General features: G+C 42.9%; 1 protein-coding gene across 5 annotated transcripts in view; it reads left to right on the top strand.

The window, feature by feature from the left end:
• The window catches only part of TBC1D1 (TBC1 domain family member 1), a 285,823-nt gene that overhangs the window by 257,834 nt on the left and 6,928 nt on the right, over positions 1–21,061 (top strand). For all 5 annotated transcript variants that reach the window (XM_049886361.1, XM_049886362.1, XM_049886364.1 and 2 more), the window contains 2 exons: positions 1,558–1,717; positions 12,168–12,337. In XM_049886361.1, coding sequence (XP_049742318.1) covers positions 1,558–1,717; positions 12,168–12,337 — 330 coding nt within the window. The remainder of the gene's footprint in view (positions 1–1,557; positions 1,718–12,167; positions 12,338–21,061) is intronic.

The raw sequence follows: 21,061 nt of genomic DNA, 5'->3' as shown, positions 1-21,061 counted from the left end.
GTAACCTTGCTGGTATTTGAAATGCTGGTGGCATGGCTTCCAGCATCACGGTAACATGCAAGCCACCATGGTATGACAAGCTGACAGATCAGTAGAACAGTGCCCAGGATGAAGTAGACACCCAGTCAATATTTGTTGAATGAAAGAGTCACATCAAAAGATAACCAAACAAAGAAATGCATTCCAAGTGTCTTGTGCTGGTACTACTGCCTTTCAGAGGTGGGGAGAACTCTATATCCTGCTTCCAGAATATTTTTTAAACCTTGCTTAAAATATTGACACATCTGTTTGTGTATTCATTTACCAAGAAGATGCCGTCATTCCAGAGCTTTAGAAAATATCCTTGGAAAGGATATATTAGAGCCAAGGACTTTTTCAGAGCACCAAAATCCTTTTCCCTTGAGCTGTGAATGTGAACCACGTGAAAAAGAATTTTCTAAAAGTAAGCCATTTCATTCACCGAAAAGATTTTGACCCAAATGACACTTGCCACACATAGTGTCAGGTTCTTCCTACTTTTTCTCTATTGGCTTCAATGTCAGGGCACCTGTCACGTGATAGAGAAGTGGCATTTTTGAGTTTTATCTCATTTAGTATTATAACACAAGTCCCTTTGGGGATGATGGCCTTGTTGATTAGACTCTTTTGGATATGGAAGAGCCACAGCTGGCACTTAAGAGGATTGGGGTGCCCGAGCCTTTGAAAACTCTTTTCCTCCAGTTTGAAAAGTACACATCCAACTTGTAGCATCTCAGTAGGGTCTTCCCTCTCTCTGGGTTATTGTGTCTTTGGACTCAGATCAGGGGCTGCTCAAAGCCGGGTTGGCTGTAGGAACTCTGGCAGCCCTGGGACTCATCATGAGCTGCTGGGAACTAGAGTGAGCTTCCTGCCAGAACCTTATCATTTCCTGAAGGGGGAGCCCTTTAAGTTGAAATTCAGCTTTAGTTGGAAAAAGCCATTTCCTTTATCTCAGCGTAAGCACTTGTTTTCTTATTTTAACTTGCTTGCCCAGTACCTATATATTTCATACGTTATAAACCTAAAGAAGTCACACGTGTCCTACCTATCGAGTAATTTGGGGTAGGAAGTGGGGCCCATGCTCAACAGAATCCCCCTACAGACTCATAATATGCCCTCAGTTTACTCTTTGCAGAGAAAGCTGGCCTTTTATTTCTAATTCCCCTGAGTTTTGCTAAGAATGTGTATTTGTAAGAGAATTTATGAACTATTTCCAGAAAGCAGATGTTTAGATTCTCTTAGCCAAGGAACACAAGGGACCAATAAAAGGAGAGGAAGTAGTGTAGGAGGAGAGCCAGTGTTGGTGTTGTAGGGCCTGCACCTAGCTCAGTGCCTCATATACAGAAAAAAAACCCAGCAAACATTTGCTAGATAAGTCAGTAGCTGAGGTCAACTGATATCACAAGCCAAAAAGAATTTTTTTAATTCTCCTCTTAAAAATTAACCATATCCTCGGAAGTATTCCTGTGAATAGGATAAATGACTTCACACCGATGGCAGCTACCTGACTGTGAACCTAAATGGCATATATTCCTGTAGATCCAGATGTACCAGCTCTCGAGGCTGCTTCACGATTACCACAGAGACCTCTACAACCACCTAGAAGAACACGAGATTGGCCCCAGCCTCTATGCCGCACCCTGGTTCCTTACCGTGTTTGCCTCCCAATTTCCACTGGGATTTGTAGCCAGAGTCATTGGTAAGTCTTTGTAAATCTATCTGCCAGAACCAGGAAATGAGAAAACATTTATTGTTCCTCCATGGTGGTTCTTCTTATGTCTGTGTCTTTTATGAGAACAAGGTATTATTTGACATTATAAGTTCAGATCGGGCTGGGTTTTGTGCATTTCAAGACCTGTTTCATTTCTGAAAATTGTTAGGCTTTCCTAGGTGCCTTCAATCTTACAGGATTTGGATCAGATTCGCTTAAAACAAGGCTCTCACTAGAGCAGACATTTATAAGACTTGGCCAAAGAGCCCTAGACATACATTGTAGGCATATAACCTCATGAGTCATGTTCTTCAACATCTCTGGCTTGTGACTCTGTTGACTGATCAAAAACAAAACCGAACTAGCTGCCATTGAGTCAAATAGGACTCACGGCAAACTCATGTGTGCAGAGTAGAACTGTACTCCATAGTTTTTTCCAGGCTGTGACTTTTCAGAAACAGATTGCCAGGCCATTCTTCCAGGGCACTTCTGGTGGGTTTGAAATACCAGCCTTTTGGTTAGTAGTCAAGTACTTAACTATTTGCGCCACCCAGGGACTCCATGTTGACTGATAGCTCTTAAAAGTCTCCCCCTGCACCCCCATGGTTTCTGGGCTACTGTTCCTTCTTGGAGCCCTGGTGGCACAGTGGTTAAGTGTTCAGCTGCTAACCAAAAGGTCTGCAGTTTGAATCCACCAGCCGCTCCTTGGAAACCCTATGGGGCAGTTCTCCTCTGTCTTATAGGGACACTATGAGTTGGAATCAGTTCGATGGCAGCAGGTTTGGTTTTTGGTTTGGTTCTTTCTAGATTCCCTTCTCATCTCCTCACCCTCTTCCCCCCTTTCTCTCCTCTCAACTCTTCATTCTGTCTGTAGTCACTCTTCTTGAAGACCACATGCCAGGACTTCAGGTGACTTCTTTGTCAATGACTCATCCTCCCATCTTCAGCCTTGACATCTCATGGTGCCTCCAGCCTCATCTTCCCAAATGTCACAGGTGGCTTCTGCTTCCGTGCTCCTGCTATAACCTCAGATTGTTCACATCTAAAACCATCTTCCGTTTTCCTAACTTGCTTTTAGAGAAGATTATCCCTGTCAGTTAATAGGCGTTCCCATGCAAAGTCTCATAACTGTCTTGAGATGGCAGGGGTGGGGCCATTCTCTTGGATAGCAGGAACCTTGTGAGATACGGTGAACACGGTCATTGCTTGCCAGCTCGTTTTCTCTGCTTCAAAATGAAAGCAATATTTTTGATAATTTAGATTCTTTTTTATTTTTTACTATGTGTCTTAGGGTTCTCTAGAGAAATAGAACCAGTAAGATATAGCTTGCTGTATACGCACACACAGACACAGAGACAGAAGGAGAGAGAGAGAGATTATTTATATTAGGAAATTGGCTCACATGATTATGGGGGCCAGCAAGATCTGTAGGTCAGACGTCAGAAAGAGTGAAGTGTTCTGGCAACATGTCTTTTTATCACTTGTAGCAGAATACACCCTAGAAAAAACTCCTGTTTTGCTTTTAAGGCCTTCAGCTGATTAGTTGAGGCCTATTCACATTACGGAAGATAATCTGCTTTACTTAGGGCAACTGATTTAATCACATGTAACTACTTCATAAGGAGCCCTGGTGGCTCAGTGGTTAAGTGCTTGGCTGCTAACCGAAAGGTCAGTGGTTCGAACCCGCCAGCTGCTCCGAGGGAGAAGATGTGGCAGTCTGCTTCCGTGAAGATTTATAGCCTTGGAAACCCTATGGGGCCAGTTCTACCCTGTGTATAGGGTCAATATGAGTCACAGATGACTGGACAGCAACAAGTTTTTAACTATTTTAGCAACTAGTGTTTGACCAAACAACTGAACACCTAGCCAGGTTGACACGTAACATTAACCGTCATCATGGAGAAGGAGGTTACTAAAGAATTGACACGTAATCACATACGAAGTCTTTTAAATGTCATTTATGGTCAGCCACTTGGTAGTTTAAAAATCTGTAATCTTATACTTTTTAAGACTTGTTTTTATAAGTAGAGAACATCTTAACGAGGCTATTCAAAAGCACTGAGAGTACTTTGAGGCATACTTTGAGTAGATATATATATCCAAATTCTAGAAATCTTAGAAATGAATTTTTTTAAAAAACTTGCTCTTTCATATAAATGGGCCTTGAGTTTTCTTCTCTCCTCCCCTTGCCCCCAAAGTACTAGATTATTATTATTCATTTCTAGCCACAGGAGCCTTTAAAGGATTTCCACTGGCTTTACTAGAAGCATCCATGTTCTTAAAATATTGACCGCTCCCTTTGGAAAAATAACCTCCACAAATGAATTCTTATTCCTGTCCTTAAAAAAAATCATGACAATAAAATGATTATCTTGTAGTTAAACAAAATGGTAGTGAGATTTCAGGAAGTTTTTATATCTTAGTGAAAAGGGAAAGAAACGATAATTAACGGCCCCAAAGTTGTGTGTCTAGTTTGCTAACAAAAGACTCACAGCAACTACAAGTTCTTTAGCTGCAGGCTTCAGCCTTTTTTGCCCATAACTTCTGTGTGTTTGTCTTTTCACTGGAAATTAAAAGAAAATCATTAGTCTACCTTAATTACAAAGAGCCCTGGTGGTGCAATGGTCAAACACTTTGCTGCTAACCGAAAGGTCAGTGGTTTCGATCCTCTAGCAGCTCCAAGGGAGAAAAGGCCTGGTGATCTGCTCCTGTAAAGATTACAGAAGCCCTATGGGGCAGTTCTACTCTGTCATACGGGGTCACTACACCAACCACCACCCTAATTACATTTGTTTTTTCTTATTCTTTACTATATTTTTCACACAATAATGGAAGGTAGTAAGGACTGAAAGGGGAAGAAGGAATGCTGTTAATGGTTCAAAACAGCTCAAGCATTGAATTGCACTGTCAGGAAAATTTCAGCAAAGGAGGCTGGGCATGCCACAGATTCTGGAGGAGGAAGGGAGGGGAGGGGCCGTCTCTGAGTTCATCACTGCCCCAGGCCAGGCACACCTAAAATAGGGATAATTCTAGGGCCCTAAGCCCTGGTGGTATAGTGGTTAAGAGCTCTGGCTTTTAACCACTAAAGGTTGACAGTTCAAATCCACTAGCCACTCCTTGAAAACTTGTAGGGTAGGTTGTCCCTATAGGGTCACTATAAGTTGGAATTGACTCTGTGGCAATGGATTTTAGGAGCCCTGGTGGCAAAATGGTTAAGCGCTCAGTTGCTAACCGAGGGGTTGGTAATTTAAACTCACCCAGTGGCTCCATGGGAGAAAGACCTGGCACTCTGCTCCCATAAAGAGAACAGCCTAGAAAACCCTATGGAATAATTCTGCTCTGTCACATGGACTAACTAGGAGTCAGAAATCTACCGGGTGGCACACAACAATAACAGCAAGGCCAGAGAACTCTAGGAAAGAAATCTTTCCTTAGACTGTGTAAGTGGGTAAGAACAAAAAGTGGGTAAGAGGCATTTAAAAAATATGTATTCTGCTTTGGAAATAACAATCCTTTATGTTGCAGAAAAGAAGGCCTGATGGAGTAGTAGTTGAGTGCCCGGCTGCTAACTGAAAGGTCAGCAGTTCAAACCCACTAGCCACTCCACGGGAGAAAGGTGTGACAGCCTGCTTGCATAAAGATTACAGTCTTAGAAACCCTCTGGGGAACTTCTGCTTTGTCCTATAGGGTTGCTATGAGTTAGAATCGAATTGACAGCAATGGATTTTTTTTTTTAATTTTTATGTTGCAGAATAATTTGGAGTTCCATAAAGTCATTGTAATGACTTTGTCAATAAAAGCTGAAGCCAGTAAAAAGTAGGATATTTTTCTCTATACAGCCATGTACCACATCATGTCAAAAATATTCCTATAAAATGCTTCCTGGCTCCCAAACACAGCAAAACCAGTGCTAGCAATAGCAGCAGCAAGAGGCAAGGGAGAAGTATCGATCTGCAAGTGAAACAGAAGGTTATTAAACAACTTGAAGGTGGAAAATCAGTGAACACCATTGCTCTCAATTTAGGCACATCGCACTCGACAATCACGACGATCCTCAAAAACAAAAAATTCTTCAAGCTGTTAAAGGATCGGCTCCACTGAAAGCTACAAGGCTACCTAAAATGTGAGAGGGACCTATATCAGATATGGAGAAATTGCCAGTGATGTGGATTGAGGACCAAACCCAAAAGCAGATCCCTTACAGCACATTGGTGATCACTGCTGTGGCATGAAACTTGTTCGCAGGACATCCAAATCACATAACGTCCTATTCCACAGGACATACTGTGGACGTTAAGTGATGCATGGCTGCATTGTGCAGTCACTGGTGGGTCTCAGAGTTTCTTATATATTACTTGTAGCAGTGCCACTGTCTGTAATTCCTGAGCCCCACAGCCCCTGCTGTACTAAGTGGGTTTGTGCCCAGCTGGCCGAGGGGCTCGGGCTCAGATTGTAAGCAGGAAGTGTTTCTCTAAGGCAGCACTGTGTTGTGATGATACTTTACAAAAGCTACGTTTTTGCACAGCCTGTCCCATCTTTCAGTACTTAAAACCAAACTGTCTTGTTAGTAGGTGTCATAGAATAGATGATGTTTTCAAAAACCCATTTCTGTATTTAGCATCAGTGACTTAACAGAACCATTATTTTTTTCAGCTCCACGAGGGTAGATAGTTTTGTTTCAGTTCCCGAAAGCTGCCACTCACGCCCTGTGGTCTTTTTTGGCCTGGAGCCTGTTGCATTATAAGCCTTTAGGCCTGGATAAACCCTAACTACAAATGGACCTTCGTTAACTATTGACAATTTTATGTATAAGTGAAGCGTTTCTCGGAGGTCAGCATAGCTTGTATGTTAATTAATAGGTCACCTTGAATTAGGTATTTCCTCCTTGGAGGGACAGCCACCAAGGATGTACATGCCTTAACCTTCAAATGTAATCCCTGCTTTCTGAACGGCAGGCCTCTGCCTGGGTGTCACATGATGTGAAATGACCTTCTTTCCAGTTTAGGGGTAGATGGGCCCTGGGATCAATGCTTGCTCTCCTTCTGATCTCGTCTGTCTTTGGAGAACATCTGAGAAATAGGGCCTGGCTGGCCCCTGATGGAGGAGACGGCTGCAGTGTTAGGCTCCTGAGGTTTTCTGTAGGATGTGCTTCCAAGTGGGCGAGAGAGGAGGTAGAGTATAAAAACCAAGGATTTGGCAAAAAACTCAGAAGCCACTTGTAAGAGAAAGAAGGATTCAGAGAGGCTTTAAGACTAAAATAGATTGGGAAAGCAATATTGTTCATATAGCCAGGAAAAGCATCCAGCTCTCCAGTTAACGTGATAGAGTGGTGATGAGGGGATCTTGTTTGCATTTTCTGTCCTTTTGTAGCGCTCTCATTAGCCTTCACTTCCCTCCTACCAGCTCCTGATAGGAATGTGGAGGTGTGACAGCTCGAGGACACCCAGGAGAAAGTTAAGCAGAGGGGTTGTCCTTCACAAAGGTGGCTGGGAAATAGGCACAGTATAAGTTCACTCCCAGGCCACATGCTTTGCTTTTAGCATTTTCCCCATAGGAAAATTGCACTTTGAGACCATGGGGTGTTTCAAGTAGGGCTCCAATGCACGTTAACAGAATAATAGGGCACCCCAGATGTCTTCAAAGGAAAGTAGTCACTTGGACAATTCTCAGCGAATAGCGTGCAGAGTGGTGGAGTCAGCCCAAGTTAAGATTCCCTCTCCTGCCTGCCTGGTAAAACCCTTTGCCTGTTTCTAGGTAGCTTGAAAAAGGAGAGAAGAAAGGGAAGAAGCAAAAAAGAAAGTCTCCGTGCAAGGAAGTTGGCTGCTATGTTGTGAGCTGGATGCTGCTGCGGGTAGCTCCAGCAGTTCACTTTCTTGTTGCAGTGGTTTCCAAATGCAGGAAATGAATTCACTTTTCCAAGAAGAATCACTCTTTTTTAAACATTTTCCACAATACAATATATAAGCATTGGAAGATAGGCAAAACTGAAAATAGTTGGATTGGGACACGAGGCTTTTGGATAACATTTTTCTATTTAAAAAGCTTATTTAATTTTTGAAATTTCTGGAGATACTAATTGCTTAAAGGATATAGGAGTTACCCCTAAGTTAGTCAGATAAAGGTAGGAGCCCCTGCATCCCAAGCAGAACTCTCAGGGATCCTCCCCTTAACCCCCAGACATTCCTTTACTGCATACCCCAAACCAACTGCTGTCACATTAACTCCGATTCATGGCAACACCATGTGTGTCAGAGAACTGCACTCCATAGGGTTTTCAGTGACTGTGATCTTTCAGAAGTAGGTCACCAGGCCTTTCTTCGAAGACACCTCTAAGTGGTTTCAAACCACCAATCTTTCGGTTAACCTCAATGCTTAATTGTTTGCACACCCCAGGGACTTGGCATACGTGCCTGGAAGCTGCTGAGGCTGAGCCCTCCTGGCCCTCATGAGTGCAGACAGCCCATTGGCTTTTCCTCAGAACGGTAGGTCCTTGAGTGGATTTTCATGAGACAGGATAAATCCAGCATCTCTTGCAACTAGCAACATGCATTTATAAGTCTAGTGTTAGGAGTTGGGGTGCTCTTGTCAGCGGCTCTTAAAAGGTGATTCGTCTCAGTCTAAACCTTGCAAACCTAACTATGGGATCAGACCCACGACCTGGCTGTCATTAACATCATCTCCTTACATCTTACCAAATGCACTAGCCTGCTCAGACAGGAAAAAAAAAGGAGGGGGGGGGGGAGAAAACCTCCAGTGACTTTCTGCTATATCCAGGGTAACGTTAGAATTGCTTAGCCTAGCACACAAGGCCCTTTATGATCTGGCCCCTGCCTCCCTTTTATCTCACACCCTGCCATTTCCCCCCACATAGCCACAGCTCTTACCATACCAAACTATTTTCAGATTCCTGGACATGACATGGGTCTTTCACATCTCTCTGTGCCTACACCTTCTGTCTTAATCTGGGTTCCCTAGAGGTGCAGAACCATTAAGATGTATATATAAGTATAAAAAAACCCAAAAAGCCAAACCCATTGCCATCAAGTCAATTCCAACTCATAGCAACCCTATAGGACAGAGTGGAACTGCCCCATAGAGTTCCCAAGGAGCACCTGGTGGATTTGAACTGCCGACATTTTGGTTAGCAGCCGCAGCACTTAGCCACTATACCTCCAGGGTTTCTATATATAAATTATATATGTAGAGAGAGAGAGAGATTTACTTCAAGGAAATGGCTCATACAGTTGTAGGGGCTGGTAAGTCGTAAAGCCATGGGTCAGGCAACAGGCCAAAGACCTCTGCTGGCTCATGTAGTAGCCAGGGCTGACAAGCCCAAAATCTGCACCTCAGGCAGCAGGCCAGGAACTTCTACAAGCTTACTTCCTAAGAACCAGAAGTCAGGTGATGAGTAGAATGCAGGGTTGAGAGAGCAAGCTTTGCCAGAACATCCATTTATATACTGGAGGCAGGCCACACCCCTAAGGAAACTCTTTCAGCTAATTGGCTGATTACATCATATCACGTCATGGAAGGTGATTACATTATATTACATTATGTAAGAGCACCCAGTCCAATGTCTGCCAAACCACTGAGAATCACAGCCTAGCCAAGTAGACACGTACATAACATTAGCCATCACACCTTCATTTCCTTCTGTTCAAAATATCATTCCCTGACTTCTTACCTAGCAAGTTTCTTGGTTTTTCAAGCGGGGCTCAGCAGTCATCTTTTCTTGGACTTTTTCCTTTCCCTCTAGGCATAACTCTACCTAAGCAGTAGTTGTTGGTGTCTCTGCAGCTTGTCCGTTGTTCTTTGTCCATGACTTAATCTCCAGTGCCTAATACATTGCCTGATGTTAGATATTCAATGAAAGTTTGTTGAGTTAAATTAGAAGAAACTTCTCAGCAGAAGAGTACTCTTTAGCAGTACCCCCCCCCCAAAAAAAACCAAACTCATTGCCATCGAGTCAATTCCGAATCAGAGTGACCCTATAGGATAGAGTAGAACTGCCCCACAGGGCTTCCAAGGAGCGGCTGGTGGATTTGAACCGCCAACCTTTTGGTTAGCAGCTTACTCTTAACCACTGCGCCACCAGGGCTCCTTTTCTTTAGCATTAAGGAAGAAGAGATCTTTGTTATCACATTGAATAGAGTTACCCAATGAAATAAACATGTCCAGGATTATATTTTGTTTTATTTTTGTATTGTGCCCATAGTTTCGGTTGTTTTTTTTTTTAAGTCTCCAAGCTTCCCTTTGTTTTCTTCACACAGTTCAGAAATGTCTTAATTTAGAATTACAGAAAGCACTTTACTAAGTCAATTTGCTGTAAAAACCAAGATCCTAACGGTTTAAAACTTGGAAGATGCATTGCTCACCTTAAGAGACCACTGATGTGGTTTGCATATCTGATTATACTCAGAAAAGTTCCCCAATAACTATTTTAATTGACTTTAGATGTGGTAATCTGTCTGTCCTTCTGAAACTAAAGATAGCAAATGATAGCAAATCATCAGTTTAGTAGTGAGATCCTATCCCCAGGATATCAACAAATGTCTTGATATTTGTTCTGATCATATCAGTTTCTGTACAGCTGTAGCAGTTTACATATTGAAAGGAAGTTTTACTGTCTAAGCTGCGGAAACTTCAAATTTGCTTTACCGTTTTGCCTTTGCAAATGCCGTTTCTGTTTAAAAATACATCTTAGTTACAGTACCATTTTAGATCTTTTTATTTCCTGTAGTGGTGAATTACATGGACAGACTGTATATTTTGTAAATCAGATATTTCTGATGGTAGAAACAATAAAAATGCCTAAATTTGCAGGTATATTCTTCCATGACACTGACTTGATACATCTAATACTTCCCCTGAGAAGCTCAAGGTTTCAGAGATAAAATCTCAGCTCTCTAGTTTGTCTTCTCAGGCTGTACAACCAAACCTAAGAACGAGGCAAGGGCTCAGTCCTTTCCGTTTTCCACCCTGAAACCTCAGCAGCTGTGATGTTTGGGAACAGTGCAGGCTCTGAGCTGTGGTAAACACAGGCTGACCCCAGTGGCATGATTGCTCAGGGCTGCACCCAGCTCAGCATTGTGGCCCATCCATTAGGCACCAAGTCAGCTCACACAGTTAAGGACCTTGTGAAGGTCACAGAGTATCTCAAGGGCTAACCTGGCCAGCGGAGACCTAGGTCTATAATTTCTCATCCCTGTGCTTTGTCCAGAAATCACTTTGATGTTTCCCATTTGCATAGTAACAGTCTGACCTTTGCTTTTCTGTCTTCTTAAAAAAAACAAAACAAAACTTGCTGTTGAGTCAATTCCAACTCATGGTGACCCTATAGGACAGTGTAGAATTGCCTCCAGAGAGCTTCCAAAGAGCAGCTGGTGGATTTGAACTGCTGGCCTTTTGGTTAGCAGCTGAGCTCTTAACCAGTACGCTACCAAGGCTCTTTTGTGTCTTCTAATGGCTTTTAAATACGATCGTGCTAAACCACCTAGAAGGAATCCCTGGGTGGGGTAAACAGTTAAATATGCTAGGCTTCTAACCTAAAAGGTTGGAGGTTTGAGTTCACCCAAAGGGTCCTATTCCAATTATTAGATAACTGGACTGAATTTACTCACCTGATAATTAGTTACTATGGCTGTATTTTAACCCTAGGACATTTGACTCTCTCTCTTGAGTGGCTTCAAATGTATGATGGAGGAGGAGTCAGGGCTGTGCTTCCTGTTTAGCCAGCTACATTGGCCATCCTCCCTCTCACTGTATAAAATTAGCACAGGAATTGCTAATGCTTGCCAGTTATTCTAAAACTAAAATATGGCAAGAACTAGAAAGTAACCATAGCAAATTTCTTTGAATTTCTCAAAGGGAAAAATATTTTGTACTCTATTACTCTAAAATTCAATATAAGTGTTTAATAATATACTTTTGCAGCTGTGTCTTAGAGACCTTCTAATTCAACCCTTCATTACAAAACAGGAAACAGAGGCACCTTTTCACTTATTCTATCTTAATTTCTGATGCTGTACCTATAAAAATCTTTCAGTTTTACCCATAAAAACCCTATGTTCTCGTAAGTCCTTGAAAATCCAGAGTGTATTCCTGGAGAAACAGACTAATAAAAAGGGATCATTTTTCTTTCTCATTTTTAATTTTGAAGCCTGCTTGAATTTATTTTTTTGGAGTGAAAAAGATTTCTCTGAAGCTATGACAAAATCTTAGTTGTGTGTATATATATAATTATTATTATTTGCAATATTGCCTTGACAACCTTACCTGACATATCATGCTAGAAAGGAAATAAAGTTCATGATTTGCTGTTGTCTTTCCCACCCTTCTGCTCTGCAGTGTGCAGCCTTTTACTGTGGAAAAGGAAACGGGATGTTATTTCGTCAGAAACTGATTTGGTTTAACTTTCTGCATTTCTGTGTTTCCCCAGATATGATCTTTCTTCAGGGATCAGAAGTCGTATTTAAAGTGGCGTTAAGTTTGTTGGGAAGCCATAAGCCCTTGATTCTGCAACATGAAAACCTAGAAACCATAGTTGACTTTATAAAAAACACACTACCAAACCTGGGGTTGGTACAAATGGAAAAGACCATCAATCAGGTATGGGTCAGTTGGAACCATCCACAGGCTTAAGTGGTCCCGGCTATGTAGAAACTTACATCTCTTTTTGCGTGGAGGTGGCTTCCTACCGCTTTGTGTTCTTAACAGCATCTTGTACTATGTCAGGCATAGAGGAGACACGTAGCAAATATTCTTGTCTGTGAATGAAGTGACTAAATGTTGTGTGTGTGTGTGCATGTGTGTGTGTTGCTAGTGAAATGCCACATGGAAACATGGCGGTGATGTTTAGGTGCGATCGCAGCACACATTATCGGTGGAAAATTTCTGCCTTTTAAGAGGTTTCGTCCATAGTAGTTTGTTCTTCTAAAATAAATCCAATTATAAAGTATATAAAAAAAAAATCTTTTATAAAATGAGTGCTTTAATTTTTCTGCTGAATGATATTAATTGGAATTTTCAAAAAATAGGTCTTTGACAGCAGAGTTGTGGTAGGGAGTATATAGTCTGTAAGTTTGTTCCATGACATGGTCTTTTACAGAATTCAGTTCCATATCTGTGGCATCAGTACTCTGGTGTATAGTACAACCATTACTCTCTGAAATGGCTGGGTTAAAAGAGAAATTTAGCTGGGAATTACAACTAGACCAGTTAGCAAATTGTCTGGATTGGGGGGAGGAGCAGATTTTTAACTCTGTATGAGGAAAAATCCTTTTTCTTTTTTAAGAATCTTTCTGTAATGATTGCTGACTAGGAAGAATTGAGCTGCTGTGCAGAGTGGCGAGGTCCCCATCGGAAGTAACCAGAGGCACGATGGCTAAGAATGTTCTAGAAAAGATTTTGTCAGATGCTTCAGAGTCAGCTGTCAGGCCTCTCATAAGCCTAGAACTTAACTCACTTGCTCCAAATTTAATGAAAACGTGACACAATTTGTTAATGACAAATAGTGAAATAAAGCTATTAAAAAGAGAAATCCTTATTGTAGAGATTTCTCATAGTCCAAGAGGAACCCAGTGGTTCCAGTGAATCATACTGAGATGTCAGTTGCCGTGTATGTGATTCTCATTTGCTGCTCCACCTGAGGCATTGAGCACAGGAAAAGACGCAAGTGTGGCCTGGAAAAAGGAGAAGATTTCGCACCAGTTGTCCCTTTGGATCTCTGTGTGCACATTGTTAACTGCCAATGTGCAAGTGCAGTTCTGGTCACTCTGCACTTATCCCCGTTTAACTGACAGGCTCTTCCTCTTTCTGTATTTTACTTCTCTAGTGCGTTCCTCTTGATGTGAACAGCTTTGACTGTGGAATCCTTCCTTTCTGCAAGGTTATGTGGGAAGCTGTATACGCACATGATCTCATTTAGTTGTGACCACATTCCTGAGAGGATAGGTGGTTTTAACCCATGAGGAAACTAGGGCTCAAAGTGGTTAATTAACTGGCCCACAGTCACTCAGCTGCAAAGTAGAAGGGTGGGGTTTTAAACTCGGATCCCTCTACCCTCTCAGTGCTCTTAGCAACTACTCAGCACCACCAAGTGCCCCTGGGTGTCATTTTATCAGAGTTTTTCTGTATTATACCTACTTTCTAATACTGAAAACCAGTTGCCGTCAAGTCAATTTTGACTTATGGTGACCCCATGTGTGTCAGAGTAGAACTGTGCTTCGTAGGGTTTTCCATGGCTGATTTTCCCGGAAGTAGATCACCGGGCCTTTCTTCCCAAGGTGCCTCTGGGTGAACTTGAACCTCCAACCTTTTAGTTAACAGCTTTTAGTGCATTAACTGCTGCATCATTCAGGAACTCCTCAGTATTAGTGGTAAAAACGATTAACGTGCTCAGCTGTTAACCAAAACGTTGGAAGTTCGAGTCCACTCAAAATCACCTTGGAAGAAAGGCCTAGCAGTCTACTTCCAAAATACCAGTTATTGAAAACCCTATGGAGCACAGTTCTACTTTGACACACGAGGTTGCCATGACTTGATGGCAGCTGGTTTTCTTTTTCCTAATACGTGTACTGAATTCTCTGCCCTTTTGATTCTTCACTTCCTCGCATTTATATTCATTTATTCCCTTCTTAGAGCTTCCATTGCCTATATTTTATAGCTGTTAAGGCAAACCCAGAGAGCCTTGGGTATATAGACCAATGTCTTTATTCAGTGAGTTCCCATCTTGACCCCTTGCTCCTGGCCCCACGGCTGCAATTTCAGCTGGCATTCATTTTACCTCCCTGGATACCTAGCCTTTTCCGCACAAAGTCCCATTTTCTCTTCTGTAAAGGATAAACACTTACTGAGGGTACCTCATATGCATCAATTGTTCTTTTAAGTGTTGGAAGAATAGAAATGGACATGACATGAAGCAGAACACTTTTTTGTGTGGGTACCTGGTTTGCACTGGGCCATATGTTTTGCATTTATTCTTCCATTGATTCCTTACCAACTCTGGCACATGGTATTATAATCCCCATTTATATAGGTGAGGAAACTGGGCATGGAGCAAGTAACAGATCCAACACTCTGTATTAAACAGCAGAGCCAAGATTGTAACGTGTCTCTCTGACTCCAAAGCCCGTGGCCTCACCCACTCCATCCTATGTAATCCACTAATTACGTGTGTGGTGCTTATACAAGGGTTCGTGGGAGCCTGGCCGACGGAGTGGCCAAGTGCTGCCAGTTGGGACTTGAGGGGGTTGATTTCAGCTGTACCTAAAGGAATGAGCTAGGAGAGGGGTCAGCATACGTTTTCTGTAGAGGGCCAGAGACTCAACTCTGCTGCAGCTACCCACCTCTGCCTGGCAGCATGAAAGCAGTCATGGACAATGTGCAAATGAATGAGCATGGCTGTGTTGCCATAAAACTTTATTTATAAAAGCGTGCAGTGGACTTTGTCCACAGCCTGTAGTTTGTCAACCCCTGGACTAAAAGATCACAGCATTTGCAGAGGCACTGGGATAAGAGAACAGAGAACGCCTGGGAGCCTGATGTGCACAGGTTTTTGGAGGGAATTAGAAGTGTGAGGGAGTGTGGAGAACAAAACCTGCGCTATAGGGCTTAGGTTTTCATTCTTCCAGGAGTCTTGATGGGAAACAAATAATGTCAGGCAACTGTCAGCCTTCTTTCCCTCCCCTGTTTTCCATTTGGAACTTGACATCTGAGTGCTCTGTGTATTTCCACCTCTCTCCGCCCCTCCCTGCCTTCAGAGGGTCTTCTAGGTTCATGTCCTCAGAGAGCGGGGTTGACATGCAGTGGCCTCTGAGAACCCCCAAGCCCAAGTCCTTGAAGGCCCACAGGGAAGAGATGATGCGTGCATTCATTGCACATGACAGAACATACTGTCCTCTGTACAGATCAGCCGGGGACGGGAAGGCGGGTGTCTAGGGGTCCTCTGTTATAGCCGTAGGTCCATGTCATTAAATGCCCTCTGCACAGATGGCCTCAGCTTGGGCATCTGGAACAGTCTGGACCCAGCCGGGAGGGAAAGCAGCTAAGGGCAGGGCTCTGGAGCACTGGCTCAGTAAGGAGAGGCGAGGAGTGGCCGTGGAGGGGCAGTTCCAAAGTTGACAGGGTCCAGGGTGGAAGGACAAGGGCAGCTGAAGCTTCTGTCATATTCCTCAGTGTGGCTTTGTACCTACCAAGGCAACTGTTGGTGGAATATAAGCCATGAGAATCTTCTGCCAGTAGGCCAGCCTCAAGAAGGGAAACTTGGAATAAACAGGAATGCAGGGAGGGAGTTCGGTAATGTCTGCTGTTTTCTTGTCACCGTGAGCACGGTCTGACCATGAAGCCTCAGGTTCAGTTTAAGGAAGAAAAACAGAGCTGACAGGGGAGAGGGCGCTTTGGCAAATGGGGCAAAAAGCCTATTTCTAACACCCTTAAGGCTCTTTTTTTTTTTTTTTTTTTTCTTAAGGCTCTATTCAGTTTGGCCCACAGATCATCACATCATGTGGGAACGTGTTAGAAATGCAGAATCTGGGGCATGCTCCTGTCCTTGGGTGGCGCAAGCGGCTTGCACTCAGCAGCTAACCTAAAGATTGGTGGTTTGAACGCACCCAGCTGTGCTGCAGGGGGCCGGGAGGTGGGGGAAGGCCTGGCGATCAACCTTTTCTGTAAAGATTACAGCCAAGAAAACCCTATGGAGCAGCTCTACTCTGTAACACATGGAGTCACCATGAGTCGGAATTGACTCTATGGCAACAGCTTTGGCTTTTTTGGGGGGCGCGGGGCATGGGGGTGCTTCTCCAGACCTACTGAATCAGAACATGCATTTATCCAGGTCCCTAGGGGACTTCACATTTGTGAAGCTCTATTGGGAGCAACTTTATTAAAAACACACTGAATTCCTTGCTCTACTTAAGCTTGGAGGACAGAAACCAGCATCTTAATCAGGTTCCTGTGTGCAGAGTACGCCCCTCAAAACCGCTGTGCCAAGGCCCCTGTTCCGCCCTTGGGAGGAGCCCTCAATGCTTGAGCAGTGTGTGCTGTTAAAAACAAGTCGGGGTTTTAAAAGGCCAATCTATGCCACACCAAGAGGGTGGGGCACAGTAGGGAGGAGTGTTTTACAACTGGCATTCTTTAGAATTGCTCTCATATGGTGATAATAAAAAACAGACCAACTTTTAGTTGGGTTTTCTGTATGGTTTTTAAATTCACCACAGACAACGCACCCCCTTCTTGCAGATACCCTGGAAGACCACACCCACTGGCCCGCCCTTGGTATGCCACGAGATCAACAGATAGGGGTGGGATTTAGGGGTTATGAAGGGGGAAAGTACGTGGCTGACTGTGCAGACATCAGAGCTAATGGATTCATTATACAGCGTGGCCATAGTCTGCAAAGAGAAATGCTGAGTCTTTGATAGCAAGGGGTCTAAGAACATAAACAGACGACTCAGTAAAGAGGAGATCCATCTAGTAAACATATCTGGGAAAATATTTAGCTTCATGAATAACTCAAATTTAAATAACATATACATAAAAAAATTTTTTTTTTAATGCTTTACCTACTAGATTATAAAATGAAATTTTTTAATGTCATGATCTAGTGCCAAGGATATGCTGTGTCTGGTACATCTGTATGTTGCTAATGGCATTCTGCATTGATTATCCCCATTTGAGAAGCAATTTGGTGATATGTGTCATATGCCAGAAAAATATTCATACCCTTCAACTCAGTAATCCCACTTCTTGGAATATATCCTTAGGAAATAACTCAAAATATGGGGAAAACCATATGTACGAGAATATTTTCTTAGAGTTATTATATCAAAAACTTGGAAGTAACTAGATGTCCAACAATTGATGAATGGGTAAATATGGTTATGGAATGCCACAAAGCCATTTACAATTATGGTTACAAAAAATACATAGCAACATGATAAAGTTCTTATGATATAATGATAAGTGAAAAAATAGGATAGGAGAGTGTGCTTGTGTTTATAACTAGAAAAACATGCTTATAGAAAAAAGATGAAAGAAAATATAAGATGATGGAAATTGTATTGGTAGTGTTTCTTTATTTTTCAAGCTTCCTATAGTGTAGCTGTGTTGCTTCAATAACTTAAAAAATGGATGATTTATCTTTTTGGCAAACCATTGCAAATATGAAAATGGGTAAGTCTTAATTCAACAAGAAGAAAAGCATGTTCACTTCATCCCACAAATTCTGAAACTTGCATAAAAACCTTGGAGAAACAAAGAGCCAGGGTGATAGGAAGGTACTTCCGTTTACCGTCCAGTCGATTCTGACTCATGACAACCCCGTGCGTGTCAGAGGGAAACTGTGCTCCAAAGGGTTTTTAATAGATGATTTTTAGGAAGTGGATCACCACGCCTTTCTTCTGAGGTGCTGCTGGGTAGACTCGAACCTCCAACCTTTTAGTTAGCAGCCAAGCATTTTAACTGTTTGCACCACCAAAGGACTACACACCAAAAAACGAAACCCGTTGTCATCAAGTATAACTGCCCCATAGGAGCAAGGAGCATACTTTCCAAGGATTTCCTGGTGGGTTCAAACTGCTGACCTTTTGGTTAGCAGCTGTAGCTCTTAACCGCTATGCCACCAGGCTTTCATCTCTAGTGGAATTGTTCTGAAATACAGAGTTAAGAAGATTAAAGCCACTTCACCTTGCAGAGCCACCACCCTTGCAGCTTCGTAAAGTGACTGGTGCTCAGGGCAGGGCCACACAGCCAGAGCTGGTCTCTGTGCCCACGGTGGGCGGGGGGCTACACATGTTGAGCCTCACATACACCTTGGACAAGAAATGAAAAGACCTCACAGTGAACCTTGCTTTCCCACCAACAACCAGTTCCTCTTTTTGTTAATTGATTATGCTTCTCTGAGACAAATACTGTAGGATCAGGTTTTAATTTTAGGCCTGCCTGCCTGTTCTTTCTCTAGGAGCCCCTGAGTGGTGCAACTGGTAAAGCACTCAACTTTACTAACCTAAAGGTTGACATTTCAAACCCACCCAGTGACTCCACAGGAGAAATGCCTGACAATCTGCTTCCGTAAAGATTACAGCCTAGGAAACTCTGTGGAGCAGTTCCACTCTACAACCCATGAGGTCGCCATGAGTCAGAATCGACTCTATAGCAGCTGGTTTTTGGGTTTGCTCTTTCTCTGGCCAAGAACTGAAACTGGCAGTAGGTCACCGTGACCTGTAAGTGCACAAGGTCAGAGCCCCTTCCTCCAGTTCTTCTGTCCTCTGTCCCTTCCCCAAGTAATTGACCAGGGGACTGAAAGCCTGTTCAGGGCCCAGGGCTCGCCTTTCACCACCAGCCTTGCACTGCCATGGTTTGAGATAAATTCCAGGGCATAACTGTAAAATCAAGGACTATAAGTGTTTTGGCAGTCAGGAGATAATGATGCAATTAAGCAGAGATGGTTATGACCTGGGGATGGTTCCTGGGGATTAATGGGGGCCAGGAAGAAGTCAGGCTCTGGGCACAGCTGAGAGCCATTAACCTCAGCAGATCAATCCGTATAAAAGGCCAGAGGTTTTGCTGCCAAAGCTTTCCAGGTTGGAGATCATTTAAAGATAAATCATTGTAGAAGAAAGAAAAAAAGTAATTGTGTGCGGTGTGACATTTATTCAGCACTGTGTGTATTATTGCACACGAACGCCACAGCAATCTCAGTTTTCCCGTTTGTGATTTTTACCCTGTTGGAGCTATTCAGAAGTTCTGTGACGTGGAATCGTTTATAATTTTGCAGAGGCACTCAAGATTGAAACGTGAGGGTTGCATGACAAGTCTGTGGAAGCAAATCGGTTAGCCAAGTGAGCACCTATTCACTGTGCCATGGAGTATGCTCAGAATTTACCTGAATGGTCCCATGGGTGGCATAAGCGGTTTGCGATTGGCTACTAACCTGAAGGTTGGCGGTTCAAACCCACACAGCCATGCTGCTGAAGAAAGGCCTGGTGATCTGCACCTGTACAAATTTGTAGCCAATGGATGAACCCTTGAAACTATAGCCCTGAGATATCTCTAAACCTTAAACCAAAAATATTCCCTGAAGTTTTCTTTAAGGGAAACGACAGTTTATTTTAATTAGTAAGGAATGTCTACTTTGAACGTTGTTCTCTTTTAAAGGACTATCTTTATGGGATCAAACTGGCAGTAGCAACTGGAAAGGCTAAATAGGAAGCTTAGGAGGCAGTGAATTTATGTCAGTGCGGGAGGGACAGTTTGGAAAAGGTGGGTGAGAATGGTTGTACAACTTGAATGTAATCGGTGTCACTGAATTGTACATGTAGTAATTGTTGAATTGGTGTATGTTTTGCTGTGTATATTTCCAGCAACAATTCAAAAAAGCAGTTACAGCTAAGAAACCCTATGGAGCAGTTTCTACTCTGTAACACATGGGTTCGCTTTGAGTCAGAAACAACCTGACGGCAATGGATTTGGTTATAAGTGTTATTGCCCCATATATGAGGTGAGGAACAAAGGCCAGAGTGTTAAGTAACTTGTTCAAGGTCATTCAGAGTCTCCCATGGAGCCCCTATTTGAGGGCTGACTCCAAAGCCTCTGCCTTATCAGATCATTGAACATTTTCCAGCCACAGTTCCCACATCTATAAAAGGGGATAATAATCACTACCAACCGTACAGTCAGTCTGAGAGAAAAAAGAGAGTCAGTTCAGTACAGGAAACCATCCACACACATGCACACGCGCACACACCACAAATGTAGTGGATTTTAGTTTGTAGGCATGGAATGACTTTTATGCATTGAGTAAATTGAAAATCAGGACGCTGAAAAATTCACCTCAAGGAAGCGGAAATAAAATAAAAAAGCAAACATGGTTTCTTTGAAAACTGATTTCAGGGAAGATAAGACTCATCCCTGTTGAATGCTAATAGAGTGGCCATCAGGGGAACCTAATTTTTCATTGATTTCATTAGAGTTTCTTTCTTAAGGAAATGCAAGGAAGAGTTGGTTTCCGCTCTCCTAACTTCATTCTCTAAATGTGTGTTCTGAACCTGCTGACTTTTCTTATATGATCCCAGCGTGACAGAAATCCCAAATCTTCCAAATGCATATTGAGGCTTCACTCCTGGACTGAGAGGCACAGCCCCGCGGGGTTATTCCTTAGAAACAGTAGCGGAGAAAGGAGGCACCTTGGGCAGCATCATAATCTGTCTTCTGACCCTCTCTTCCCTCTGCATCGATCAATCGAAAGTACAAACACAAGAACTTGAGTCACTTTTGCACTTTGGGGTTATTTTTCACACGTGTGGTTTTTTTCGTCACTGTTACTATTATGGGAAG

The sequence above is a fragment of the Elephas maximus genome, chromosome 5, assembly GCF_024166365.1.
Source record: "Elephas maximus indicus isolate mEleMax1 chromosome 5, mEleMax1 primary haplotype, whole genome shotgun sequence".
In the NCBI taxonomy this organism is placed as follows: Eukaryota; Metazoa; Chordata; class Mammalia; order Proboscidea; family Elephantidae; genus Elephas; species Elephas maximus.
Note: the sequence above shows the minus strand (reverse complement) of the source record. Positions and strands in the feature narration are given on the sequence as shown.